Below are 26,420 nucleotides of genomic sequence, written 5' to 3'. Positions count from 1 at the left end.
CACCTAATATCTGCAGACGCGCAGTCAATTCGGGCTTACGGTACCCGGGAAAGAAATCTCGGGCGCGATTCGATCGATGACCTAGCCAGACGGCTACCTACCTCTATGCCACGTCGATTCCTCCATCGCACCCACTTGTTGAACCCTGGCCGCCAATACTCGACAAAGTACTCCTCGGTGTACTCGACCCCGTTGCCGTTGCCGAATCTGCCCTGCGTCTTGGTGGACGTCAGTAAGCGCGGTGTGTGCAGATTCACCTCTAGGTATTCCTTGCCTTCCTTGGTCACCATATTTCTCGGGCACCAAGCGCCGCCACCCTTGTCTTGTCGTAGCCTGAGAAACCGAGGTTATTATATCAGGAGTTATTACGAACGCTCTTCGAGGGAAGTACGTCGCGTGAAGACACGCGAGGAACGCACGTGTAGGCAGACGCGAAATACGCTTGCGTGACAAACGCACGAGCATGTTCCCGCTATGCTTTTCTAGCCGCGCTTTTCGTCGTGGCGGTTGCCTCGCACGCATCGAAAAGAAAACCGAATAAAAGATACATACTACGTATATAGATATATATCTTGATTATCGTGGATTTATTATGTGGATGATATAATTAATGAGTTTTTCCCGTCACCTGGTCTTCCCCTTTCAAAATCAACGGCCGGCCTGCGTGTAAATTAATGACGTGGCGATTGATTTACGGGCGATCTTTGAATCTGAGCACGCTACCTCGAGGTTCACGCGGTATTGATTATGAATAACTTATTTTGCAGCGAAGCTTTTATCGCGATAGCAGCTTCTTGTGGACAGAAGAAAATGGAAGTAATTTTTTTCAGGGCTCTTGGAGTTCGCGAAAGGGGGACGAGCAAGAGACTGGTGGTTAATAGATTCCGGGAAGAGAAATTGTAATCGTAAAAGATTTATTACAATTTTAAAAAAAGATAAAGCATTTTTTAATAATTACAATACAGGGAATCTATAATTATAAACTCATATCAATTTCGGTTTTCAGCAGAAATCTTATTCTATAATGTTTTATTTTGACTTATATTCATAAAGCTGATGAGAAAATTGCAAAAATTGAAAATATTGGATAAAAACAGTAATATAGGAAAATTGTTGATTCAAGTGAATTAATAAAATTAATAATGCCCCCAAAATAAACAAATCTGAAACTAGTTATTGTACAAATCAATAATCAATTTTTTCCAAATATGTTTCTGCAAATTAAATTACATTTTGAGACTTTTGTTTCTTTCATGTGTGGTATATCGTATGTAAGATACAATATTTTTTATACGAATTGATAATCTTTCTTCGCATAATAAAATCGAACAAGATAAACGGTACATGAAAGTGCGGTTTCGATTATTAAACTTACAACATAACCCATCCTACGCGGGAGTTGTCGGACGTGCAGGACTCCGTCAGCGTCAGCGCCTCCACGCCCAATTCTCTGAATTTTCAAAGCTATAGTTGCTCTGACAACGAACCCGCTAAATTAAATTCCGGAAATATATCTTTCGTCAAGAATTTCGCGAAGCGTATCGGCTCGCTAATTAAATCTTAAAACGAAACTCCGCGCGAGTATAATGGCGAAGTTTATAAAGAGACACGATCGCGTTATTATCAGGTGTTATTTCCGTCACGCGTGTCACGAGCACACGCGCCCGGGAAATCCATTGAATTACATATACCTACCACCCACGGTAGTGAATTCACAAAGGGAGAGAGAATCTCCCATGGAAATATTTCAGCTGGTTCAGTCATGGAGGACTGCTATATACATATAGGCGGCGTGCCCGCATGTAAACAATAGACCAAGCGAAATCCACCGAAAGCGTTTGCGGTTAATTAGGCGGCAATACTGTTAACAATGTCCTGGCTTCAGAGCAAGGCCCTCCGTAACCTTGCGTAGCAATGCGTCGCAATCCGCAGTTATGCGGCTCGACGAGCACGGGGTTTCGTTTAAATAAAGACACTACCCTGTTGTAATTTCGCGAAGAAAACGCTACGACATTTGACGTCCATTCGCAACTATCAGTGAGATTGTAATTAAGATAAAAGGAATATAGAAATTCAGAATTTCCATAACAGCGCTGATTACCGTAAATGCACGCGACTATATATTTAAACAGAGAGCGGATTGTTTTATAATACAATGCACACAAGTCATTTGTTGTGAATCACGGTTGATTTATCGAAATTTCTATTTATCGCTATCTGCCCGGTTACACGCCGATAATAATCGCTTTCTCCTCTCTTCACGTTTATTCGTGGTCGGCATTTTCTATTAATCTCAATTCGCGATAAAATTCAAACCGAATGTAATTCAATTTCTGAGATAAAATTTCGCTAATTTAGATATTAATATATTTTATTATTGTAGTGCGTTTTGTTATTATTAATATCTACGATGAAATCGGAAATTTTATCAAACTTCGTTTTATTTGAAAATTCAAAAATATAAATTATATTTCCGAGACACCGTAATAAGATCGTTTTCATTATTTTGTTATTTCGAGAAATGACTTCTGGTGGCAATAGGTACAATATTGACCGTGTTGCAGCACTTCCGCCCGTTAATTGTGCCATCAACGTTTCCAGATGCTCCGTAAGTTGAACGTAAAAATAAAAGAAAGCGGCGTACCGGGAGTCGTAAAAATTCCCTTACGTGCCTTCTTCGAACCTGAAGGATTCATGGCGTAGAAATGTAGGGCTGTGCCGTTGTTAAACGAAGAAGCGTAAACGTACGTTCGGAAATGTATTGCTCAGAAAGTATTTAATCGGAAAACTCCTACAGATTTTTGTGAACGTCGATCGTAACATTTATTGTTGGAAAATTTTGTGATTTCATTTCACTGTACGGTTTATTGTCTCGCAGTAATGAATTTGAGTCATTAAATATCTTGATGATTAAAATAGTTTATTACAACTTCGACAAATTAAAGAGAAAAATAGAAGTATAATGGTAGTACCATTAGTCGTAGTTCAAAGTAGTTCAAAATAATAAAATTTAACGATATTGTAATGGTGGCTTTCTTCAAAAAGTATATTTTATTTTTAAAGAATATAATACTCGATATTGTAAATATAACATCAGAGCACGTATTATGGAACTATTCGGAATGAATTCCGATTGGAATTATTCCGTTTTCTCTAAAAAACACAGTAGAAATCTAGAGAATAATTGAACAATTTCGATCGCGAAATTCTTTCCGAAATTCCAGTTCCATAATACGTGCCCTGATCTTTTAAATCTTTTAAAACCTTTTAAAAAACCTTTAAGACCTTGTAAAATGTAAAATCAAATGTGACAGTATTCGAACTCTCTATTAATACTGGATTCTTTTAAATATAAATATATTATCTCACTATAAATTTTGCGAGGGATTTAATTGAGAATAGATGCGATGTAGTACACTGTTGGGCTCCATTTTTTTCCCCAAAAAATAGATGGAGAGTGCGATAATAGGAAGCCAATAGTCTCCTTGGTACAATTTACGGCAGCCAATCCGATGGAGCGACCAGCCATCCCGCGGTAGCGCGGGTACTCTAAAGTAGTCTCCTCGAGAAATGTACGAGAGGGGGGTAAGAGAGCTCGGCCCACGAGCCGACCAGAGGCATTACGTTGCCTCATCAGTCGAAAGGTGCATTAGCATTGCTAATGACCTGCGATCGTTACCGCCACACGCCGCAGCTTCGCGCGCAGCGTGTTTGTTATTTGGAAGTGGGCCACCGGGCGAAAACGGGAAGGAGAAGCAAAACTTCAAAAGAGAGTGAGAGGGAGAAACAAGGGCGGGAGGGGGAGAGGGCAGAATTCCCGTTAACCCGCAATAATTTTCGCACAACAATATCTTGCTACGTCACGTAGATATGCGTCCATTGTTTCATTCGGTTAAAACACTGGCGGATACACCGTTCGGCTCGGCTGACCATAGAACAAAATTTCCCGTTGCCTTTTACGTGGAATTCCCATGGCTATTAACAAATTGATGCGTCAAGCTCTTTCTCTCCACCGTTGTTTCTACCCCTTGTTTTTTGTGGATTTAAAGCGCTTCTTGCGAAATATCTTTCGTAATTCTGTAAAACGCCCGACCCGTAATCCATTCAATTAAGGTTATTGTTTTATCACGATAAATACACGAAAATTTACAGTAAAATGAGCGATTCCCCGTTATTAATCGGGAAGAAATATACCGCGTACGTTTGCAAATGTGATATAATGTGTGCACAGTGTAAATATTGGATCACAAAAGATATTACGGAGCTGAATTACTTATGATCAATAAAGCCATTTTGTAATTTGCGCATCCCTTTGTACGCGTTCTCATTCGTAATTTTTCGCGATGATGAAGCCCCGATCGTTATTTCGGACACGTTCGCGCGCGTATACATATTGTATCCCGCGATAGTCACGTCTGATTTCACTTGGAAAACCTGAATTTTCCAGCCGCAACAAAACGTTGCGCCGATCAGCTTCCACCTCTTCTTTAAGGCATATTTATATTCAAACCGCGCACGAGCCCGCTTGCTTTCTTCTATTATCTCTCAGCGTGCCCAGCTTTAGTCTCCCTCCCTCCCCCCCCCCGTTTTACCTCGAGAATAGCTGGTAAAAACTAATTAAATTTTCCCGTGATATGGCAATTCCGATGATAACCGTGATTACACTTTCGGGATACCGTGAAGAGCAACGCGAAACGAATAAAATGGTACAGGCGGCAGCACGCATTGCGCGACATTTTACGACCGTTTCGAGGCTAATCCCCACGCTAATTAGACGCGAAATGAGCAACGATTACGTCACCCGGCGAAAGACAAAAACACCCCTGCTATGCGAGCGCGGCGCGGGCTATTCCGGAAATAAATGCTTCCACACGGACTACAGAAACTCGGCTCGAAAATATGTCACTGGTAGGTGACGATAGGCACGCTTCCAGAGACAAAAGATTAGGAGATATGAGAAGATGCTCACTCAAAGATACAAGGTTTTTTTTCTCTTTTTCGTTATATGGCGCTTTGTTCGTAGAAGAATAGCTTTTAAAGCGCGATAACAGCACGGTCGTAGAATGAAATAGCTTCGCAGCGTGATAACAATATAGTGAAAAGAATATCCATCTTCAAATTAGCATTTGTATTATCATTCGACATACTGCTATCTAAGCGGACGCAGTGGAAAAAATAATCATAGTTTTTTATTCTCTTATACTTATTCGCCTACATTACACGAAATAAAATAATTTGCGTATTATATATTAGCGTTTGTATGTACACTCTTAATCGTGTATCGCCAAAAATTGAAGGTACACGTTGAAATATAAACTCTAATAACGCGTAATAACGAGGGACATAAATATATCCCTTAAATATGTACTGCCAAAAATTAGAGGTACACGAAATCTTTAATCAATTGTCTTGTCATTTGACTGTCAAGGACTTTCCAAACACTTGCGGTACATTTTTAAGACTGAGTACCTCATATTTATAAATACGAGGTGCATACGCAAAATTTTGTATCTCGTATTATATACACGAGGTACGAACTCGGAGCCTTGTACCTCCAAAAGAAAAGTATCGCGAATTCAGATGCAGTACCACGTTAGAATGCAGAAGCAGCAATAGAGCAGTACATCCAATTGTATCGCCAAATTTATTATTACCTCGTATATTCCGTACCTCGTGCTAATGTACCGCTAAAAATACCTCCTTGTAATGTGTAACTCAAAATGTCATTTCCACGTTCAAAAAATTACCTCGAATTTGGAGGTACCTACTAGACGATACATGATTAAGAGTGTATGCGTTCTAAAAATTTGTACATACTTTCTACACTTTGAATTATCAATTAAAGGAGGATGTTAAAAAAGGACCGATTTTGGCCTCCAAAGGTGTAAGTAAAAACAATAATGTTTTTTTATAGATTTTGATTTCCTGAATACGATAGAACTATTAAAAAGTTCATAACGCTTGAGGAACACCTTAAAAATTGAGCATAAACAGGGCGTTTTTACTAAATATACTGTGTTTATGCTCAATTTTCAAGGTGTTCCTCAAGCGCTATGAACTTTTTAATAGTTCTATCGTATTCAGGAGATCAAAATATATATAAAAAAACACTATTGTTTTTACTTACCTCTTTGGAGGCCAAAATCGGCCCTTTTTTAACATCCTCCTTTCACGCATTTCTTTATATCGCGTCATCAATCGTTATCTGTCGTTACTGCAGGTTAAGCTAAAGTAAATTTAGATTAAGGAAATGTTAAGGAAATGTCGCCTTCGCGTTGTGAAAGTATTCTTGCAGATCGAACTCTGACCTTATGTGCCGTCGTCGGAACGGGTTCACAGGAGACCTGGTCCTCACGGTTCATTCGCTTGATCGAGCTTTACAGATAACGTGTAGGACTATCATGGACTGCATCTGCAGTGAGTGCACATAGACACGCTCTACCTAGCGCGGGTTATAGCGTGTCGAGAGATGTGAGAAGGAACGACGCATATTCGTGTATTTGCGCGTTCGTCCACCTACACACACACACACACACACACACCCACACACACATGCATCGTTCTACCTATCTTTCGAGCTTGCGGGCATTGTTATCGAATATGCCGGGAATGCTGCTGCCGAATATGCCATCAGCCAAATGATCCGTGAAAATTCCAGCTGGCCTGTCCGATTTTACGCGGGCGCAAGCTTTTTTCCTTTTTCCGTACGCGCCGCGCGATCGAAGCGAACGGACAACGCCATCGTGGAAAGAATCGCGGGGATGGATAGGGGCGAGATGGTACCATACGAGCCGGGAATGTCGAGCCATCGATATTAAAACGTTCCCGAATCACAGTAACGTTCGAGAGTGGTGCGCGAAATCGCGCTGTGTTATTATTCCGAGCCGGGGAAGATCACCAATCCCGAACGCGAAAGCTTCATAATGAACGCGCCCGAGTAAGTTTATGAACGATATGCTGCTTGCCGCTCGCAAGCAGATTTCTAAGTTTGCACGGGATTAGACTTGCGTCAGCTAAGCTAATCACGATTTTACGAACGGCAGCAAAAAAGAAATTGGTATTTGTACTAACTAATGAATGTTTTGCTGTTAGAAAATATAAAATGTAAAGAATAATAAGAAGCTAATTCTTTTTAAAGGAAACCAGTTGTGTGATTAAAATAGTTTCAAAGACCTCCAAAGTTTTAATTTAATTCGCGACTTAAACTTAAAAAAAGCATCCGTATTGATTCTACGACCAATCAATAAGCTTTTTTTGTTGTGTATAATTTAATTAAAAAGTGAATATACAATTTCTCGAGGTAAATATACAATTTAAATTATATTATTTAAAAGGCTTTCCTGATTTCAATTACCTCAATCTATTCTGGATTTCTTTAAATAAGCTTCATTAAAATTTTCCAATTAAAACAGTTAGATTAAGATTCTTTGTATTTTTTTGATTAAAATAATCTAAATTAACATTCCAACGCGACTGCTTTATGCGCCATCCATTTCAAAAACTTTGCCGACGTTTGTTTTTTCCAACAACAATGTAATGTTATATTAAAACTAAATACGATATGTCAACTGCACTGCGTTTATAATTTAAATTTAAATCACTTCAATGCTTCGATAGGAAACATCTGCCGTTTAACAATAAAAAAATGTCTGATAAGTGTTAACGATGTGTATAAAGCCATCATCCAAATTTAATGGCAGCCATTGCATTATAAATTGCAGCTCCTATCTCCTCTCATGGTCTCTATCTTTACTGTGATCTTCCATTAATTTAAGATTTTCTCTCGTCTTTTTTGCCGTTTGTAGTAGCTACTGTATGTATGTTAGGTGCAACGACGTCGATCAAGGATCTTTTTTCACAGTCTGGCAACAAGAGCGATAACTGGAGATAAAGCGGTACCGGTATATACATTTATAATACCGCATCACCTTATCTCGTCGCCCTTGCTTAACGCGAGAGTAAATGGGAAGGGAGAGTCGGGACACATCCGGGTCGATCCCACGGGACGCCTTCAGGAGGAGTCAAACTCAATCTGCAAATGGTACAATCCCATTTTCGACGCTTCGACGGCGCTTGATCAGTCTCCTTTAAAGCCGAGTCTGCGTAATGTGCCTCGTATATTTCTCTTTATGTTCAAAATGATGTAAGACGATGTGTTTTATTGTCGTGTATTCCGTGCTAATACACCTTGCTTGAGTTAAATTATTACTTGTGGCTCGGGGGGGAGGGGGGAGAGTAAGGATGGGCCGTGAGGGGGCCATATAAGTTATGACAGTATCAACATTTGAATTTCTCTTGAGATAATTAAAATGTTCCGACTGTTACAGTGCAGTCGTATATTTCGCAACATTCTCCACATCCGAGATAAGGATTATTACAGAGAATAGAACGGCAGTATGTATTTCTGTACATGATATTTCTACGTATAACCGGATAGAGTCGAGGATTATCTCGACTCTACTCGTTTAATATTGGAAATTTTTCTTATTGAAAATCATGATTGCGAATCTCAGCCGCGAATGATTCAAGTTTCATAAAGCGTGTGCACTACACAAATAATAACAATTTGATCAATCCGACGATTCTATCAAAACGGAAAACAAGGCAACATTAATATCCACGACAATTTAGAAACTTTTCTACAAAAACTCTGTACGGTATCGTCCAGAATGGCGATGAAAATTGTCCGGGCGATCATATTTCAGCGCCGACAGTCCGCACAATTCGCCGTCGACTCGACCGGAAACTATCTCGGGCGAATATTTGTCTCGCGGGTCATGTTAAGCGACCCAACGTTTTTTCGTTGCGCTACACTGACAGAATTCGGCGTTGTCAACGAATCTAAAACTTCGAGTCATGTAGTGAATGTATCGATATCCAGCGCGGCGTTCGGCGGTCGTTAGAGAGAGAGTTTCGTGATTTTTCGGAACAACGAGAACTGAAAAGTTCCTCTAACAGAAAGAGAGAGAGAGAGAGGGGGAGGAGGGGGAAGGGAGAAAAAGAGAGGGACAGAGAGAGAGAGCGGCGACACACAATGTACAGATATGAAAAATCGAGTCCGTCGCTAACGAATAAGAGTATCTATATTTTTGTATTTTGACCAACATTGTTTTAACAAATGTCGTCATGTGTGTATGTCTGATCAATACCCGTTAATAACTATTATCGGAAAATATAAAAATACATTTCCTCGCGATATTGAAACGTGCGCTTCAGAAAGGTAAAAATTTTCCAAAAAAATTGTTTGTGTAAATTGTATGTAAAAAATTGTATGTCTAAATCTATTTACCATTATATAAGTATCAATGTTTTAGAAAGATATGTTTTCTGAAGTCTCTGCCAAATACAATTTTTTTTTTACATGGATACACTTTCAATGTTTAACAACTTCAATTTGTGGCTTAAATCTTGTTTTGAAAAAGAAAATTTCGCAGGATCTACAAATTGTATCCGTCAGTAAGAATATCAGTAAATTTTTAACGTTGTATTATCGCTATAGAGACATACGGATTAGTTATGTGTAGCCAATATTTTTGAAAGGTATGTTTCTGAAGTCTCTGTCATTATATCAAATATCAATTTATTTTCATGGATACACTTTCAACGTGTAACAACTTCAATTTGTGGCTGCAAAGCTTAAATCTTGTGAGAAAGAAAATTTCGCAGGATGTACAAATTATCAGTAAGAATATCAACAAATTTTTAACATTGTTTTATCGCTATAGAGACATTCAGTTGAATTATGTGTAGTCAAATTTTTTAATTACACTATTACCGAATGTAAAAATATAAATTGTCTGCTACCAAGGTGAAAAATACGAATTGCTTCATCGAATTTCGCTGTATTATATTTCGCACGATTTTTCCTACAGAGAGAAATAAATAAGCATGTTATACGTAGCGAGCAATCGGGAAGTGGCGCATTTACGCGGCGATGTTCGTGAAAGTTGATGGGAAAATTTGAATATATACTTGTCGAATCAGGCGCGCCCGTGAAAATTTGAAAGGTGAGTCACGCCCGCGTCAATGACGATTTCATGGGCGAATCTCCACGATCGTTAACGGCGAATTCGTTTCGGTTGCTCACGATTTCCTGACAGTATGAGGAATAGAGAGAGATAGGAAGCCCCGATATGTCAACGTCGCTGATATTCGATGAATCGGGACTGAAAATCGCGCCCGTGTACATGCACGCATACTGAGGTATCGTATGCACATAAATGCATATATATCTACGTCGCGCAGATATATATGTGTATTACGTGTGACGGTGCAGGTGTTCATGCATGCGGCGTGTTCGTGTGTGCAGCTAAATATAGGGAGCAACGTTCACACGCTCGACACGGAACGCGGAAGCGGCGAAATAGATTTTCGTTATCGCCACGTTCTCTCCCGATTCGCATACGACAGAATAATATCTCTCTGAGGCAGATCGACTGCCGAACTTCTCCATGGGAATTCGATATCGCGATACCGCCTCCTGCGCTGATATTTTAAAAGACGCGAGATGCTTGATATTTTTCGTGCGATCATCAGAAGCATCCTCAACAGAGAAATCGACAGAGGAATTCTTGCGTTAACGAATAACTTTTTTGCGAGGAGGCGCGCGTTTGAGTCATGGGTTCGCTTACTATGCGAACTTTGAGAATTTGCGTGGCATTATATGCTCCACTGTGAAGGAAGATTGAAATATAGCACTTTTGTCGCAAACAGATAAATTAAGACGTAATCTTCATAGCGACCTTGTTGTTATTTTAACGACTATGTTAATGCAACGAAGACAAAGATTTCCAGCAAAAGATTGCTCATCGTTTCTACTACGAGGGTTATAGTCTTATATTTATCTTTTCTCTTTATTTTATCCGCTTTAAACCAAATCATTCTATGGAAGGAAAATCTTTGTGTCACTGTGCCATTAAGATCTTTGTGTCATTAAGAAATGGATTACACCAATGAGATCAAAAGATACGCGACTAACGAAATTGGTACGAGAAGAGAGACTTCTCGAATCTGAGGAAGTTGAAACAATTCAGAAATCAATGCTTGTTAAAGTCTCAACGGTAAATACACCCAAAACATTACAAACATTTAGATCGTAAGAAAATACGAGATTTACAAGATATTTTGTATTATGTGTAAAAAAAATAATGTATTATTATCCCGTTTTACTAAATAAATATAGATAATATAAATGTACATGTACATACTGTTAAAGAAATCGTTGAAGTATTTTAATTGTAAACGAGCTATGTATTTGTTCTCTCTAGTAATCTTTTCTTTAAATACGATCTTATCTTACGATCGCATCGACTTTTGAATTATCCTCTAGAGCGTTCATCCACGGCTATACGTCTTTGCGTCAAGGAATCTGCTTTGCATATATTGCGCATAAATACAGTGTGTCGCGCGGAATGTTTGTTTCGTTTATCAAAAGAATTCCATTGTTCTTGGCCCGGCTCCCAAAAGAACGGTCGACCGGAACTGTGTATCAGCGCCAGAGAGTAAGACAGAGTCGGTCGCTGCTCGAGGCTGGTACCTTCGAAACCTCCCGAAGATTTATACCACGAAAGTACATCGTCACGCGAACGGCGAGGCCTAAGCCACGAATGCGCGCGGTGCATTTCCGGTGGCGCGATACGATGCAGCCAAGTGCCTGTTCCATCAAACAACGACGACGACGACGACGACGACGACGACGTAGTTGCTCGAGCGATACAAACGCGAGAAAAAACGGGCGAGATACCAGGGGAGGAGGCGGTGTTACATAAATCACCGAAACGAGAGAGCTACCGGAGGCACCGGGGGTTTTCGAATCGTAACAAAGTGGAAGATAGCCAGGCTCGAAGGCTAGGAGAATATGGCCACCATTTTTCCTCGGCTTCGGCTGCTGAAAGCACACGTAACGGCGTAGGACAGTTTATGTCCGCGTGATTCTGGCCTCCCCTTACCGCTCACCCTCTCCCACCCCTATTGCTTCTTCGCGCGTCGAAGATTTCGGCTTGTCACGCTTGGGGTCTTCGTACTCCGTCTTTTTCGTGCCCGTTTTTTTTTCCATCTCTTTTCCGCCTCTCTCTCTCTCTCTCTTTCTCTCTCGTTCTTCCTCGTCCCGTTCCACGTTCTTCCATCGGCCTCTTACATCGAGCTGCCACCTCGTACTACGCCTCCTTTTCGTGCCAACTCTAAAGCGATACGAATGGCCAGCGGCACCACATACATGAAAACGAAAAACTTTTTCGTTGCACGTACCGGCATGCCCGTCCACTTTTCTGTCCGGGCCTTTATCGATCGTGTCTCTCTTTGTGCGTGGACGCGCTTTCTCGCGCCGTCCTGCGACTTCCTTCGTCCTTTTGTACACTGGCCCACCGCCTCTATTGTCTGTCCTCGAGTCGTTATTCACGCCGACGTTGCCACACTGATTGTGACTACGTAAAGTGTATAATTAAAAGCTAAAAAAAATGTGATAGGTTCGAGCAGTCCAAGTTAATATGCGAATTTGCGAAATAAGCTAAATGATTTACGTGTTGTTCAACCGAGCATACGACAAAGGAATGAAACGTCGCGCAAAACTAATTGACTCGCGAAAAGCATTACATCCGGATAATAAATATAATTACGTTTCCACATTTCGTTTCACATTTATTTATAACGTATATCCTATTTATATTTGTCTGACGGAATGGACAATGACCTTAAAACGTCGTGGGGTTGCCTCGTCGCAAATCTTCTCTAATAAAATATACGATGCAATTTCGTTACGCCGAGAACCCGACTATAATACGTGCAGTACTTTGAAATACAGTACTTTAACGCTACAACGTTGTATCATATTCCGCGGAGTAGCGCACGAAGCGGACCAATATCTTATCCCAAGTCCCTCGTCTAGGGCGGTCCCGACCTCTCATAATGGATATCTATCTTTCATCTATAATTATAATCGTGCGTTGGCGTGATGCATTTCGCGGTTATCGCGGATTATCTCGACGCGATAACACGTGTATCGCGATAAGCATCAGTTAGCCGAACTATCGCGGCGCGGCGCGGCGCTCAAGCTAGATTCCAAGGCTCGATGCTCGTGAAACACACCGCCCGAGTGTCTTCGCTCGAATGCCCTCACGCTTCGTGACACCGAAAAGATTTTATCGCGATGAGAGCTAGCTTCCAAAGTGATTACCAACGAGAACCGGGAATCCTCCAATTATACAATCGCAATTGATAGTTACGGCTGATACGTTTGCCGTCCTCGCGACGTTAACTCTCTAATCGTATTAAGATCTTCTCTCTCAGCTAAATCATTTGGATAATGTCTCGTATATATATAAATATATGTAAGAAATTTATGTATATTTGAATAAGATAATAAATCTAAATGTAGCATGTAATGATCTCATTTATATGTATATCATTTTCTATTGTAATCTATTCGCATAAAAATAAGCAATTTATGTTGAGTAATATGAGAGAACCAAAGTTATAAAAGAGAATAAATGTGAGAAATAGAAGTGTTACAAAAGAAGCGTGATAAAGAAAACAAGTTTATATTAATAAAAATTAATAAAAAAAGGAAAGATATTCGGAACGTAATGGGCAACATTGCAGACAACATGGCGGACGAATCACGGCCCTGAAAAATTAACCGGTCCCGGGTGTCGTACCCCTTTTGCGAGTGGGAGCGGCGCCTTGCTCTAATACAGATTTATTGCCACCTAAGAGCCGGAGCCGGGCGTTCTAATACAGGTATTATGCTGACGCAGGCACGAGGAATTTACACGAAATTGGAGGTAATTTGTAGGGGTCGAGCGCAAACCCCTTCCACCGCCGCCCGTCGCCGTCGACCCCCTTTCGGCCTCTACCTACCCTACCCCGCGTTACACCGTGGCCGAACTTGTGTGCGGCAGTGTATCCCGAAACTCTCCGGTAACGACTTGCTCGAAGGACGTAACTCTCCAGCAAGGGCTATCTACCTCGAAATATGCAGCCGCGTAGGCCGCTTTTTGATTTACGAAGTAGATCGTTAATTAAAACGTCACGGCTGATCGGTCGCGCGTACGGCGGTTTAATTAAAATTTTTTAATTGCCAAGCGCGGCCTACGATAGACGAACGTTCTCACCGCGACGGTCTTCCAAAAAGTAGTCTTGCCTCTTTTTTTTTTATATCATCGACGTTGTTTTTCGTGACACCCTAACAAGGGTATCGAAACACGAAACCGGTTATTATCGGAGATCGTGTCATGGTTTTCGGTGGGCGCAAAGAGCCTACCGTAAATTGTCGCGTATCGTTGACGAGATCGATCCGCTCGACACACAACTCGCTTCTGCGGTCTACGTGTTCTGGATAGGAAACTCGTTATTAATGACGGGAGTGCGAAGAGACTATATGCACTAATCGCGGTTGATAATCCTCCAATTTCATCGAGGCGATCGATCTTAGTTTTTTTTTCCGGCTTCGTTATCGATTACATATGGATTATTATGGATCAATTAGAATATTCATGACTTATACCCTATTTGTTTTACAACGCTACTTTCCGTGTATTTCTCATATGAATATAAGAAATTTATAATAGTTCTTAATCATAACTACTGATAAGTAAAACACGTCCAAAAAGATCGCTATCGTGAGCGAGAGGCATAATCATGATGCTCATAAAATTAATTTGCCATTTACTGCGCGGACAAATCAAAAGATTTCCACTCCTTCATATCCTTCCATCATTCGTTTCCTGATAACAAAGTTTTACAACCGTGCTTTTGAGGCCGCGTGTTATTTAAAATTTTAATACACCTAAGGCGCGGAACGCAAATGCCGTAGCTACCTAGCGATTTTAATCTCGGTGTTGTAATAAGAAATAAAGTGAACCATGTAGCAGGTTCGCTAATGCCATTGCGCGAGAGACATTCTTTCGTGTCACGCGATTTACATTGCGAGGTTAAAGGAATTTCGATAATACAGTGTGATGCGAATGGCAATTACCTAATTTAATTCTAACGTGAGATGCGTGATATATATATATATATATATATATATATATATATTAGTGTAATTATATGTATACGTTTTTGTTTTTTGTATTATTTAAATAAAATCGCTTCGAATGTACATTCGAAATTCGGAGGAAAAACATCCAGCCGTTTTTTATAATAACATGAAAAAATGAAAAGGTACAATGAAATTTTATGATAACAAGGACAGCAAATCATAAATTTTAATAATAAAATTTGCAATCGTTGTAAAAAAATAAGATATATTTTAACAAAAAACGGGGATACAGAATTATAAATTTCAATTTTAATAATAAAATTTGCAATCGTAAAAAAATAAGATATATTTTAACAAAAAACGGGGATACAAAATTATAAATTTCAATAGCAGAAGTATTTATATTTTCTATCAAGAAAATATGATAAGAAAATAGTAGAAAACCGCTGACGATAAACGGCGATGAACGAACTTGATGATTACACAAGCCGGATATTCGTTTCCCTGAGATACCAAAATGGTCGACCCACTTGACGGCAGTTTCGTGATACGATTGTTCTCTTACCTGGCATGTTTCGGTCCGAGGCTGGGATCGTACATAGAACTCGCCGAGATGTCTTCATCGGGGATTTCTCCGCTCTCCATGCCCAACGCCGTGGTGCATTGTCCTGGAAACAATTCACGATTGCATTGGACGAAATTCAATATCAATCTTCATTTCGTTAATGTCGCGCATTAAAATGAAAACTTCGAGTGGAAGATGATGACATAATAATAGATTAATCCCGCGAGGATTCAGCCTTAGCGAATCACGTCATCAAACAGTTAATTCGTATTATACGTATTTTTCATTTCCATTTGCAGTCAAAAAGATTTCTCCGACGATTTTATTCTGGACGTGCCTAAGAATTTCGTTTTCAACAATCTCGTCCGCGGCTAACAGCACTATCGCGGAGATGTGCAAATTCTCCGACGAAATCCTTGGAAACGCCGCACCGGTCGCCACAAACATGCGACTTCGTATTCCGCTGGGTACACACGAAAAGCAATTTACAATTGTAGCGAGTACGCTGGCGTCGCCACTCTTTTCCGATTTCTTTTTCTCCGTGAGTTAGCAGCTATTTTCATGGTCACAAATAAAACGATATACGTTCGAGTTATAATGCAATAACGTAGAGTATCTAGCTAATTCTATACTTAGCTAATATTAAAATACATTCGACATAATCGCCCTTTCGTTATCTTGTCGTTACGAGACAAGTAGAAGCGCATCAAAATGAAGTGTATTATTCAAAACGTCTTATTGGCATTTTGATTCGACGTAGACACGGAGAGTCTTTCTACTCTCGTTTCGATATCGGCCGCGAATTGAAAATATCACAGGAGAGACAAGAGATATTCATGTAGAAAATAATGCATAAACACTGCCGACCATTCGCGCAGGATGGCAATAAAAACAACGCTTTCCGATATCTTTTTTCGACGCTGTGTATAACATGTCTGCGCGACGTCACCGCGAAAAATCGATAGCGGGAATATCAACTGGCAATGGCACCGCCGATGACAACGTCTGGTGGTATGGTGTATATACGTGGGACATGATAAATTTTCGAATCCGCGAGAGTCAGCCAGCCCGGGCCAGGTATATACCTCGTTGCGCGTGCGACGTCGCTACGCTTAAACTACGGTACTGCAGTTACGGTGGAAAGTTTCAAAACTGCAGAATGCAGCGGACGTGGGATTAGCTCGGCCGCCGGAGCTACTACCGGCCGCCCGCGCCGGCCCATGGTCTCCATGAGCCAGCATTACGGCGAACAAAACTTCGTTTGTGTTTGTAACTGTCCCCTACGTTTCACCTACCGTCCATTATACCGGTAAAACCTGGCCCGGCGATGTGTTGCGGTGGCGTGACTAAAATCTGCGTTCGATACGTTCGAAAAATGTCAAACGCGCGAGATTACTGCGTTGCCCGTTTATGAGTCTTCAGTAGTCACACAACGTAACCGTCGAGTAAATCCACTATCTTTCTCTTACATGTACGGCGAATGTCCCAATTAATGACACTGTCCCAATTTGTGTCAATCGTATCTTTTTTTCTCAATAAATCAATTAATATAGAGCAATATTCAGTCTAAAAAATGTGTTGGTTTTCAAAATTGTACATATTATTTATTACAACGAATTTTGAATAAAATTAAACGCTTTTGTAAATGCTAAAATATTATAATTATAAGCATGCTGCTAACGATGACAAATCGAGCCATTGCTCACTGATATTTTACGAGGCAACGACTACATCGACGATTTTTTCATCAATTAATTCTAGCTATTAAGCTAAAAAGAAATGAAAAGTAAACACCCAAAGTTAAGTATATATTAAGGAATATTGTGAGTAAACTGAAAACGTCACAAAATACATATTTTTGTAATTAATGCATATGTCATTAATCGGTACTAAAATTTGTTTGTCTTTATTACTGACAGTCGAAATAAATATGATATAAAATAATAAAAACGTTTTTATTTTTAAAGAAGCCATGTAAATTTATAAATATCAATCATCATTGAATTAAGGAATAGCACACGGAAAGAACAATTTTGCTGAATCCAGATCTAAAAATAATTTTTGTTCAATGATCAAAAATAATTTTGTGTGAAAGTCAAAATAATTGCTAGAATATCAAAACGTTTTATAGCAATACTTATCAGTTTTAACATTCCAACAAATTATTTTAATGATTCAATAAAAAATTATTTTCAAATCTGTTTTTAGCAAAATTTTTTAGACCTTTCAACAAAATCGTTCTTTCCGTTATTATCATATTAATATCGCATTAATATCGTAATTAATCCTCTCAAAATTTAAAAATTAATACAACTTCGAATTCTTAATCTGTAAATTATCATGCTTAAATTAGTAATAAGGACACTCATATATGATTCTGTACCAATTTGTGATAACCAGATAGAGTTCCTAACCTATCTTAATTGTCACAAGTGAGTGTGAATATTCAGATATCGCGTGTGCCAAAAGAAAGATTGCGTGTCAAAAAGAAACATTGAAGGCACCTTTATCCGAAGGAGAACTTAAAGAAAAGAACAAGTGTGTATTAAGACACTTATAATTTGTTATCAATTTGTGATATTCCAATGATTATTTTTTTTTTTCGAGGTGTCAGTAATAGGGACGTTCTTATCTTGTACAATGTACAGCGTATCATTGATAAGTACTTTTATATGCGTATCACCTATTAGTGACATGTACTAGCATGTGAAATTGGGACAATTTCAAATTCATGTGTCACTAAATGGTACAAAACAATGTTTATAAAGAAATAATAAATAAAGAAATAATAAATAAAGAAATAAGAAAATAAAAAATTAGAAATAAAGGAATAAAGAAGAAATAAGAAATAATAAAAAAATTAAGTATTTTTAAAAGAGTAAAAGAATTTAATTTTTTCAGAATCTTAAATATCCAAATTTTTCAATAACATTTATTTCATGCACTTATGATATATATATCGATAATTTATTAATTAATTGTCACGACGAGGTTAACTTTGCCACTAATTAGGACATTCACCTTACTCAATTTTTTTTTAATTAGATTGTCAGTAAATTCGTAAAAGACAGGGGGAAAATTTATTTGCGAGCGAAATCGATAAAAATTTTGTCCGTTTCTGAACTGGGGTAATCTGATAAACATTCAATCAAGTGAACAGCAGCTAAACAATTCAATATTTGTGTTCAGCGTATCACATAATGCTTACATATAAAAATCGAAAAAAGCGATATAAAAAAATATGAATTCAATCATGACGTTGTCAATCATGCGAGAGTAAACGCGAAAATTTGTTATTGCAAACGTGCAATAAAGTGACTGCTGGAGATTAAGAAGGTAAATGTTATTGTACAAAACTGCATTTCGTAGAAATGTGTCAAATGCTGAGAATGGTTAATATATTGCACAAAATGGTTGGCAATGGCATATATGATACATTTAACGAGGTTCATTCAGCAGAGAAGTTCTTTCCATCGTGTTTACTGTTTTATTAAAAATTTTACAAATGGAAGTTATGACTCTTTACAAGTGCGCTATCAACCAGCCTTCTTCGCATTTTTTCATAAAAATGGCGTGCTCTTTCTTTATAAGACTTTATTACATTTTCTTTATATTGCTCTTTTTTAACAAAATCATAAAATTTATCAGTATCATTACATACTCCATGCTTGAAGTTATCGTTAATATTGCGATATACATATCAATCTCATTATTAATATATTCTTCATTAATTTGTGTCTTTAATATGGTATGCTCGAATAAGACTTATTCTAAAGAGGAGCAGTATTGATTGAGACACATTTGAACATCAATAATTAACTATTCTAATTTCTGGATTTGGAAAATTAATTTGAAAAAATTATGTTTCCGCGGTGTGCGCGCGCGAGTATATATGTATGTGTGTGTGTGTGTGTGTGAAATTATTATCTAATAAACGTTAGAGTTCCTCTCTCTATTCAGGCTGCGCATCTCAATCGTATTTGCATCTTGTATTCGCCTTTATACTGCGTCCATTAATGCGACAGAGTGCGACTGAGATGAACTGTGCTGTAATTATCGAGCTAACCTGGATTTAGCGAGCCACACCGCTGGCGCATCCGATGTTTCGTGTCCGAAAATTATTTGGCAAATGAAATCCTCGTCGTAGTTAATCAATCGGCGCATTGTGTCTTTCCGATAAAACAGATATGCAATACGAAGAGCGTGAAAATGTCGATAGATATTTGCAAATAAAATGACGACTTCTATTTACTGAGTTTCGAATAGAGTTAATAACGTTTTCCCGTCTGTTCGTAATAATCGTAATATGCGAAGTATTAATGGTAATTTTAAAAGTGCTATATCGCCTATATCTTTGGTGGCAATTAGTACATTTTTTAACATTTGTGTGTTTGCGTACTTTGTACAAGAGCGCATGGTGTATCGTGCACATTCAATATCCTATGTATACAACGATAACGGCTATGAACCCGAGCTTTAGTGTCATGTCCCAAAGCAATAAGTCAAGCTGACATATTGGGATATCCTAGACGCAATGTGTTTTCCAGCGTGCAGGATAATGAACGATTTCAATGATTCGTGACATGATTGACAGTACAATTCACCAAAAGCTCAAATATATTCAATAACGATAGTCAATAATTAATAATTAATATTTATATAATGTTATTAATTATTCCAATTAAATATTAATTATTAATTAACATATGGAATTAAATTAGTTAAAGAAATATATGACGCTGGATGGGAGACCTAAATAAATCTTTGAACACGTCTATTGCAATTTAATAATTTTGCAAACATAAAACGCATAAAAAAATTTTAAAAATTATTTAAAAATTTTATACAAATTCGTAGCAACATTTTTCATTTAAAAGCTGTTCATTAACATCAAAATATTAAATTGGTCAAGTTAAGTGTCATATTACGTACTATTCAATTTAGAACTGTGTTTCAGGACCGATAATTATTCGGCGCGCAGTTTGCTTGAATTGAAAATTGTAAGATTCAAATATAGAGATATCATTAAGCACCAAGATCTTTGACCAAGTTGGCATTTTCTCATCTTAGTTGTTCATAGAAACTGTTTTTTCTATATATTTTAAATGTTACAATTTTAAATTATTCTTATTTTGTCAGTAACATAAAGCAAAAAAGGATTCACGTGTATCAATACGAGCACATATAAGCTAATGTATTCTGTCTGTTTTATAAATATATACTTCCATTTAACGCAGCATCGTCTCGCAAGCAACAAATTAATTTGCATAAAAAAATAACGGATGAGCGGTAAACAAGGAATCAGAAGCGCGGCACGCCAGAACGAATCGGCACAATGAACAGGCTTCTCGCTCGTCTGCATTTGAGCAGCTATTAGATAGTATTGTTAATTCATCGTGCGGCTGACATTTCATTTACGAGGGTACAATACCTCGGTGGAGGCCAGGTGTATATAATAGGGAGGGATGGTATTATTGCGTACGCGCTCCAGTGCGCTCCGGTGAAAAAAAAATTATTACGCACGGCATCCTCGGTGCTTGTCATGTCTTTTCCGTTTGCGTAACAAAAAGCCGGGATCTTATTCGCGAATTTCCTTATCAACATATTGCATTCTAAATTTTTCTTAAAATTTTTAACAATATTGTGAAAGATAATATATACAATCGTTCATGTTATCGACATCAATTAATTGCAGTGCTTGCAAATATTCGATCTATGATGTTATTTGGCCGTTTGTTCTTAGCATCGCCTTCACAAAACGATAGAAAGGGCAAAACGTTTTATTCACGAGAAAAAAACTTACAATTAGACAGATTGTACTATATAATATAATCCTGAATAATAAATATTAAATCAAAGAGTGGAGAGAAACGAGAGAACGATAAGTAATTGAGCAATCTTCCAAGCAATTAAAACTGATGATGCTGTAATTAATTTATAAATACGTTGCCAGCGGCAGTTTAGTTTATTATAGAGTTTGACGTACTTAATATTTCATCATACGATTTATTCCCTTCTTAAACAATTTGCAATAACACGGTGCGTTTGCAACAAGAATGATGTAAATCTAATTAAACTAAAATTAATAAAACTACAAAATCTGTAAAATTATGTCTATAATATTAATAGTCTTGTTACGCTTTTTGAAATTGTTGTATTAAAGAAGTTTTAAACATTACGAATTTAATGAGTATAGCTTCTAACAAATTAAACTTTAAGTGAAAAAAAATTGTTTTTGAAAAATTATATGCGAGACACGTACCTCGTACTTGTTTCGAGGCTATAAGCATTTTAGTTTCCGAGAAACTCGCGGTTGTCTCCACGGGACGCATCGTATAAGATTTTCAATCGCAACCTCTCGACTTCGCGCGACGACAGTGCGCTCTGGGACAATGGAGAAGATTGTAAAGAGAGTGACGGAAGTTGGAAAGGGTCAAAAGAGTGTCAGCACTTTTCGGAAGTCATAAAACTTCGGGTGTGTGTCGTGTGTGACGCGTACGGACGGAGTTCGAATTCGACTTACCTAGATCCGTGCAGCGACAACGCGACAGGGACAATAGGACGAAGATGGCGATCAGAAGTCCTCGAAGTGGAGTTGGATCGGCGCTGGGACCAAGGACTGGCATGTTACTGGTGACCTGGGCCGTCGGCACGCCGATAACTTGCTCCTCCTCATCACTAACTATCCGCTGTCCTGACCGCATCGGTCATCAAGCACGTTCCTGGCATCGTGATGGTCGCAGGGTGGTTACAGCCTCGTGTCGATGTCCTGAGCACAGAGTAATTCGTGTTAGTTGTCCGCAGACACCTCGGCAATGTCGTGGAGTATATGAACTACGATGGTAATGCAAGCGATGATATTTACAGAATTGGGCCGAAAATAAACGGCCACTTTAAGTGCGACTTCCCTTACATACGTTCGTTTAATGTAATCACAGCGTCCGATTGCGTCTCATTGATAAATTTATTTTATGGTTCGCGAAACGAACCCTCCATGAAAATAGTGTCGGTTGCTATCGCGAAAATGTATTGTAGCTAGGACGCTATAATGGAATTAACTGCCAAGGTAAATTTACCGGCACGGAATAAAAGGAAGTAACTTTTACCGTTAAAAAGTGAGGAAGTGTACTCTTACATGTATCTCTGGGAACACTTATCGATTTAATAATTAAACGTGTACATTTCTTTAATTACAAGGAAATTTATTTTTTTTTAAATGTAAAGTTAAAATAAGATACTTTGTGTTAGATTTGAGTTAAAGATCACGGATTAACATTTAACTAATAAGTAGAAAATAAACGCGCACTTTATAATCCTGTCAACGAATCTAAATCGTTTTTCCGATATAAGCTGATTGCCCCACTGGCACAATACAACAACCATATTTATGTAAATATCATCGCCAGAACTTGCATTTGTCGTGTAAAGCGGGACTCTTATCGCGCTGCTACGGCAGCGTAGACATTTGTTATCATTTTTGCAAATAGCGCTCTCCACCCGCCCTCTCGTCCGTCTTCATTTTACGTCGCGCACAATCTGCACGATAAGAGGTCTATTTTGCACGACAAATCGACCCCCTAAATATCGCGCCCGTGAAATAAAATCGCTTACAATCGTCCAACTGGCACTTAGTTAAAAAGCGACCGTTATACCCAAGATTAATCGTATCACCGTGCCGCGTTATCAACGGCTAATCCGTGTCACCCCTCGTACACGGATTATGCATCGACTGCACGGGTTGCCGACGAATAGTGGAAACATTACTATGCCATGGGCCATGAAATTTTAATTGCGCCGGTGCTATTAGTAAACGCGATCGTTTTCAGGGAAGAGGTCGAGAGCGTCTACTGTTGCTGCTGCTGCCGTTGCTGCTGCTGCTGCTGCTGCAACTGTATCGTGCTCATATGTACCGCACAGGGATATGGCATAAGTACGCGTGTTCCATATGCTGCAATTGCAACAGCAACACCGCACGGATTTCGCGTCACGCCTCATGCATTATTCACACCTCGCCGGAGGTGAAATTATTTTTCCCCCCCTCCCCAGCGTTAGTATTATTAATTTTAGGCGTTAGTCCAACGTGAAACTCCGGCAAACCGGGAAATAACCACCCCGGTGCCCGGTGCGTTTGAGTGCATTCACGCAGTCGCGTATGACAAAAACACGTTCGCGTTTCTCGATCAAGGTATTATAGCACGTAATATAGCACAATGCTCGCGTCTGTCAATTTTACGAAGAATCTACATTTTAAGTCAATTTTTTTTCATCAATTTTTGCCTCGCTAAAATATTTTCGGTATCTTTAAATGTTTTATGGATCTTATAAAAAGAAACTATTTTTTCGCTGATTATAAGCATAATTGTAATTCTGTCACATATTTTCGTCATTTATCATTTCATAGACTTTAATTATATTCCACAAATTCGTGTTTCCTTAGAAATTGCATATGAAATTATTCCGGATGCGTTGCAGTAGACAAAAAGTAATACAAATAATAATAATATATGTATATTACGTAAGAAGTAAACGAAAATCTAAGCAGAGACGAAAACTCTGAAAGTGAGATATAATTAAGAAATTATTTTTAACATTTTTAACATTCAAATGTAATTGTAGAATATTATTATATCATTACAACATAATCGTGCTATTATTAAGCAATTTTTTGCTTTGAAAAAATATCTATCATAAAATCGAATTGTAAATAATATTGCACATTCCGACCATAAGGACTCTGTATGTTTTTCGTGCCACGTCTAAGGTATAGGCGCGGAATACGAACGAGGCCCTAAAGCCGTCAGAAACAAGTGTTACGTTCGGTATTGAAGTTGTAAGATACGGCAATACGTATGCACCGAAACCTATAATGGAACTCCAGATAGGTTGCTTTGAATACTCGATGGAGCTCGAGAAAGCTACAACCTACGTTGTAGCCTTTCAGCAAAACCAAGCAAAACTCAACGAGTACGCGAGTATTATACGAAAAACATTACGACGGTAAAGCATATAGCACTGACTGAAGTTACACGAGTAAGCAAGATAATAGAAACGTGTTTTACACTGGAGGATAACCCAATGTTAAAAAACAAGTAACCTCTCGGCACGTGGGGTCATTAATGCTCTTTGCGTACAATGCTTTTTTCCCCCAAGATAAGTATACATATCCACGGCCACTGGTCTCTTGTCGAGCACCATCGAAGCGGCACGCCTTGCCTCACTAATTATTTATAATTATCGATCGCTAACGAGCAGTGTCCAGGAGAGATCGCATTACGTTCGCCCCGAAGCCACGGCCTCGCAGTAATGCCCGCTCTGCTCTTTCGCTCGTGGAGCTATTATGGCACGGTTGCGTGATTTTATAAAATTCGTCTAAGGGGAGAAATAAAGAGAATTAGAAAGGTGGACGACCATATACGGCGCATTTACGGCCAATCGCGTCCGTGTAATACATGAGTAAGAAGGGGGGGGAGGGAATTTCCGACGTATTACGCGAATGTTACGATGAGATCGAGATTCATTCACGGAGGAAAATTATATTCGATACTAAAGTTTCGTCTAGGATTACATCTGGTAATTGTACACGACATGACCTGTACAGGCGATACCACGTCGATAATAATTTACATTTCAAATATCTTCTTAATATGCGAACTGAATTGGAGATAGAATGAGTATCTCTCTTTAAATATTTTCATTCTGAGTTTCCTCTTGAAATCAGTACACTGAATCGCGATATAAAAATAAATTCTATTTTATTTTACAAATTATCACGAACATCGAAGTGTTCTTCGATTAGTTACGTCTACAAAATTTTGCTTATTAAATTACGCTACGGTTAAGCGAAGCATTAATGTGAAAATTTTGGCGGCATATTGCGACGCGTAAGAAGACGACGATTCTGCTAAAAAGTGCGTGAAATCGGTTGACGAATAAGTATCAAAGGTATCTACTCGGTTGAAACAGTAGCTTGGTTATTTGTTCCCATTACATGGGCGTGATAAACGTTTTCACGTGCAGTTAAAACCCTAAAAATTCCTGCTTCATAGGTCACTACCTTGGTCCCTTTTCTTGTAACGGGCGAGCCGCGGTGGCTGAAGGAAGGAACGAGCGAGAGATTGAACGAGGGGTTGGGATCTGCGAAGTGGAGGAGGGAGCCTCTCAGTCTTTTGTGTGCATTCGATAGCCCGTGCAAAACAAACAAGCCTACGAGACACAAAACAGGATCCACGATGCAGAAGCGAGTCCCGCTTGTCCAATGGACGTTCCTCCTTTTCTTCACGGAATACCGAGCACCGTCATTACCTCGTATATATACGAATAGCTCTACGCTCCTCCTTCGCTGAGTGAAAGAGGGAAGCGACGGTGGGGAAACACGGGAGTACGGGGGAGAGAGGACGGGGGTAAACGGTAGGATTTTGCGATGCAAATTTCATTCCGCTCTCTCCCTCCGGCCTCCCCATTTCTGCTCGACCTTCCTAGTCAGCCCTTTCCACCTATCTCCGCGTTCTTTTATTTCCCACTTCTAGTTTTCTTTATCTACGACCGCCTGTGCCCCTCTTTTTAAAATCATCTCGCGGGAGTCCTCTCTCGTGTCGTCGAGCACCGCCGACAGAATTATCGCGATCGCCTCGCTCGGGCGGACACGCTTTTTCGCGGTTCGTCGCGATTTTCACGAGGGAAAAGCTCGGCGAACCGACGTCGCCGGCGAGGATAGCCTAGAGGACTTGTCGCGGACTTGCGGCGCGGCGGTTGGAGCGCCGGGGAGGCGCTGACGGCGCTGAAAGAAACGGAGGTGGAGAAGCGTCGGCGGAATTAATTAATTCTGACGGGCTGCTATCCACCCGTCCTTTTGAACGACAACGCGTCGTCACGTCCGTC

The 26,420-nt window shown here is 39.2% G+C and overlaps 1 protein-coding gene across 1 annotated transcript in view; it reads right to left on the bottom strand.

The window, feature by feature from the left end:
• The window catches only part of LOC105452618 (discoidin domain-containing receptor 2-like), a 76,528-nt gene extending 54,266 nt beyond the window's left edge, over window positions 1-22,262 (bottom strand). The window contains exons 1-3 of the mRNA XM_011693893.1: window positions 22,066-22,262; window positions 15,543-15,645; window positions 102-333 (exon numbers count right to left, since the gene is read on the bottom strand). Coding sequence (XP_011692195.1) covers window positions 102-333; window positions 15,543-15,645; window positions 22,066-22,246 — 516 coding nt within the window. The 5' untranslated portion in view covers window positions 22,247-22,262. The remainder of the gene's footprint in view (window positions 1-101; window positions 334-15,542; window positions 15,646-22,065) is intronic.
• Window positions 22,263-26,420: the final 4,158 nt, after the last annotated feature.

This window comes from Wasmannia auropunctata, unplaced genomic scaffold (genome assembly GCF_000956235.1).
Source record: "Wasmannia auropunctata unplaced genomic scaffold, wasmannia.A_1.0 LD336027.1, whole genome shotgun sequence".
In the NCBI taxonomy this organism is placed as follows: Eukaryota; Metazoa; Arthropoda; class Insecta; order Hymenoptera; family Formicidae; genus Wasmannia; species Wasmannia auropunctata.
Note: the sequence above shows the minus strand (reverse complement) of the source record. Positions and strands in the feature narration are given on the sequence as shown.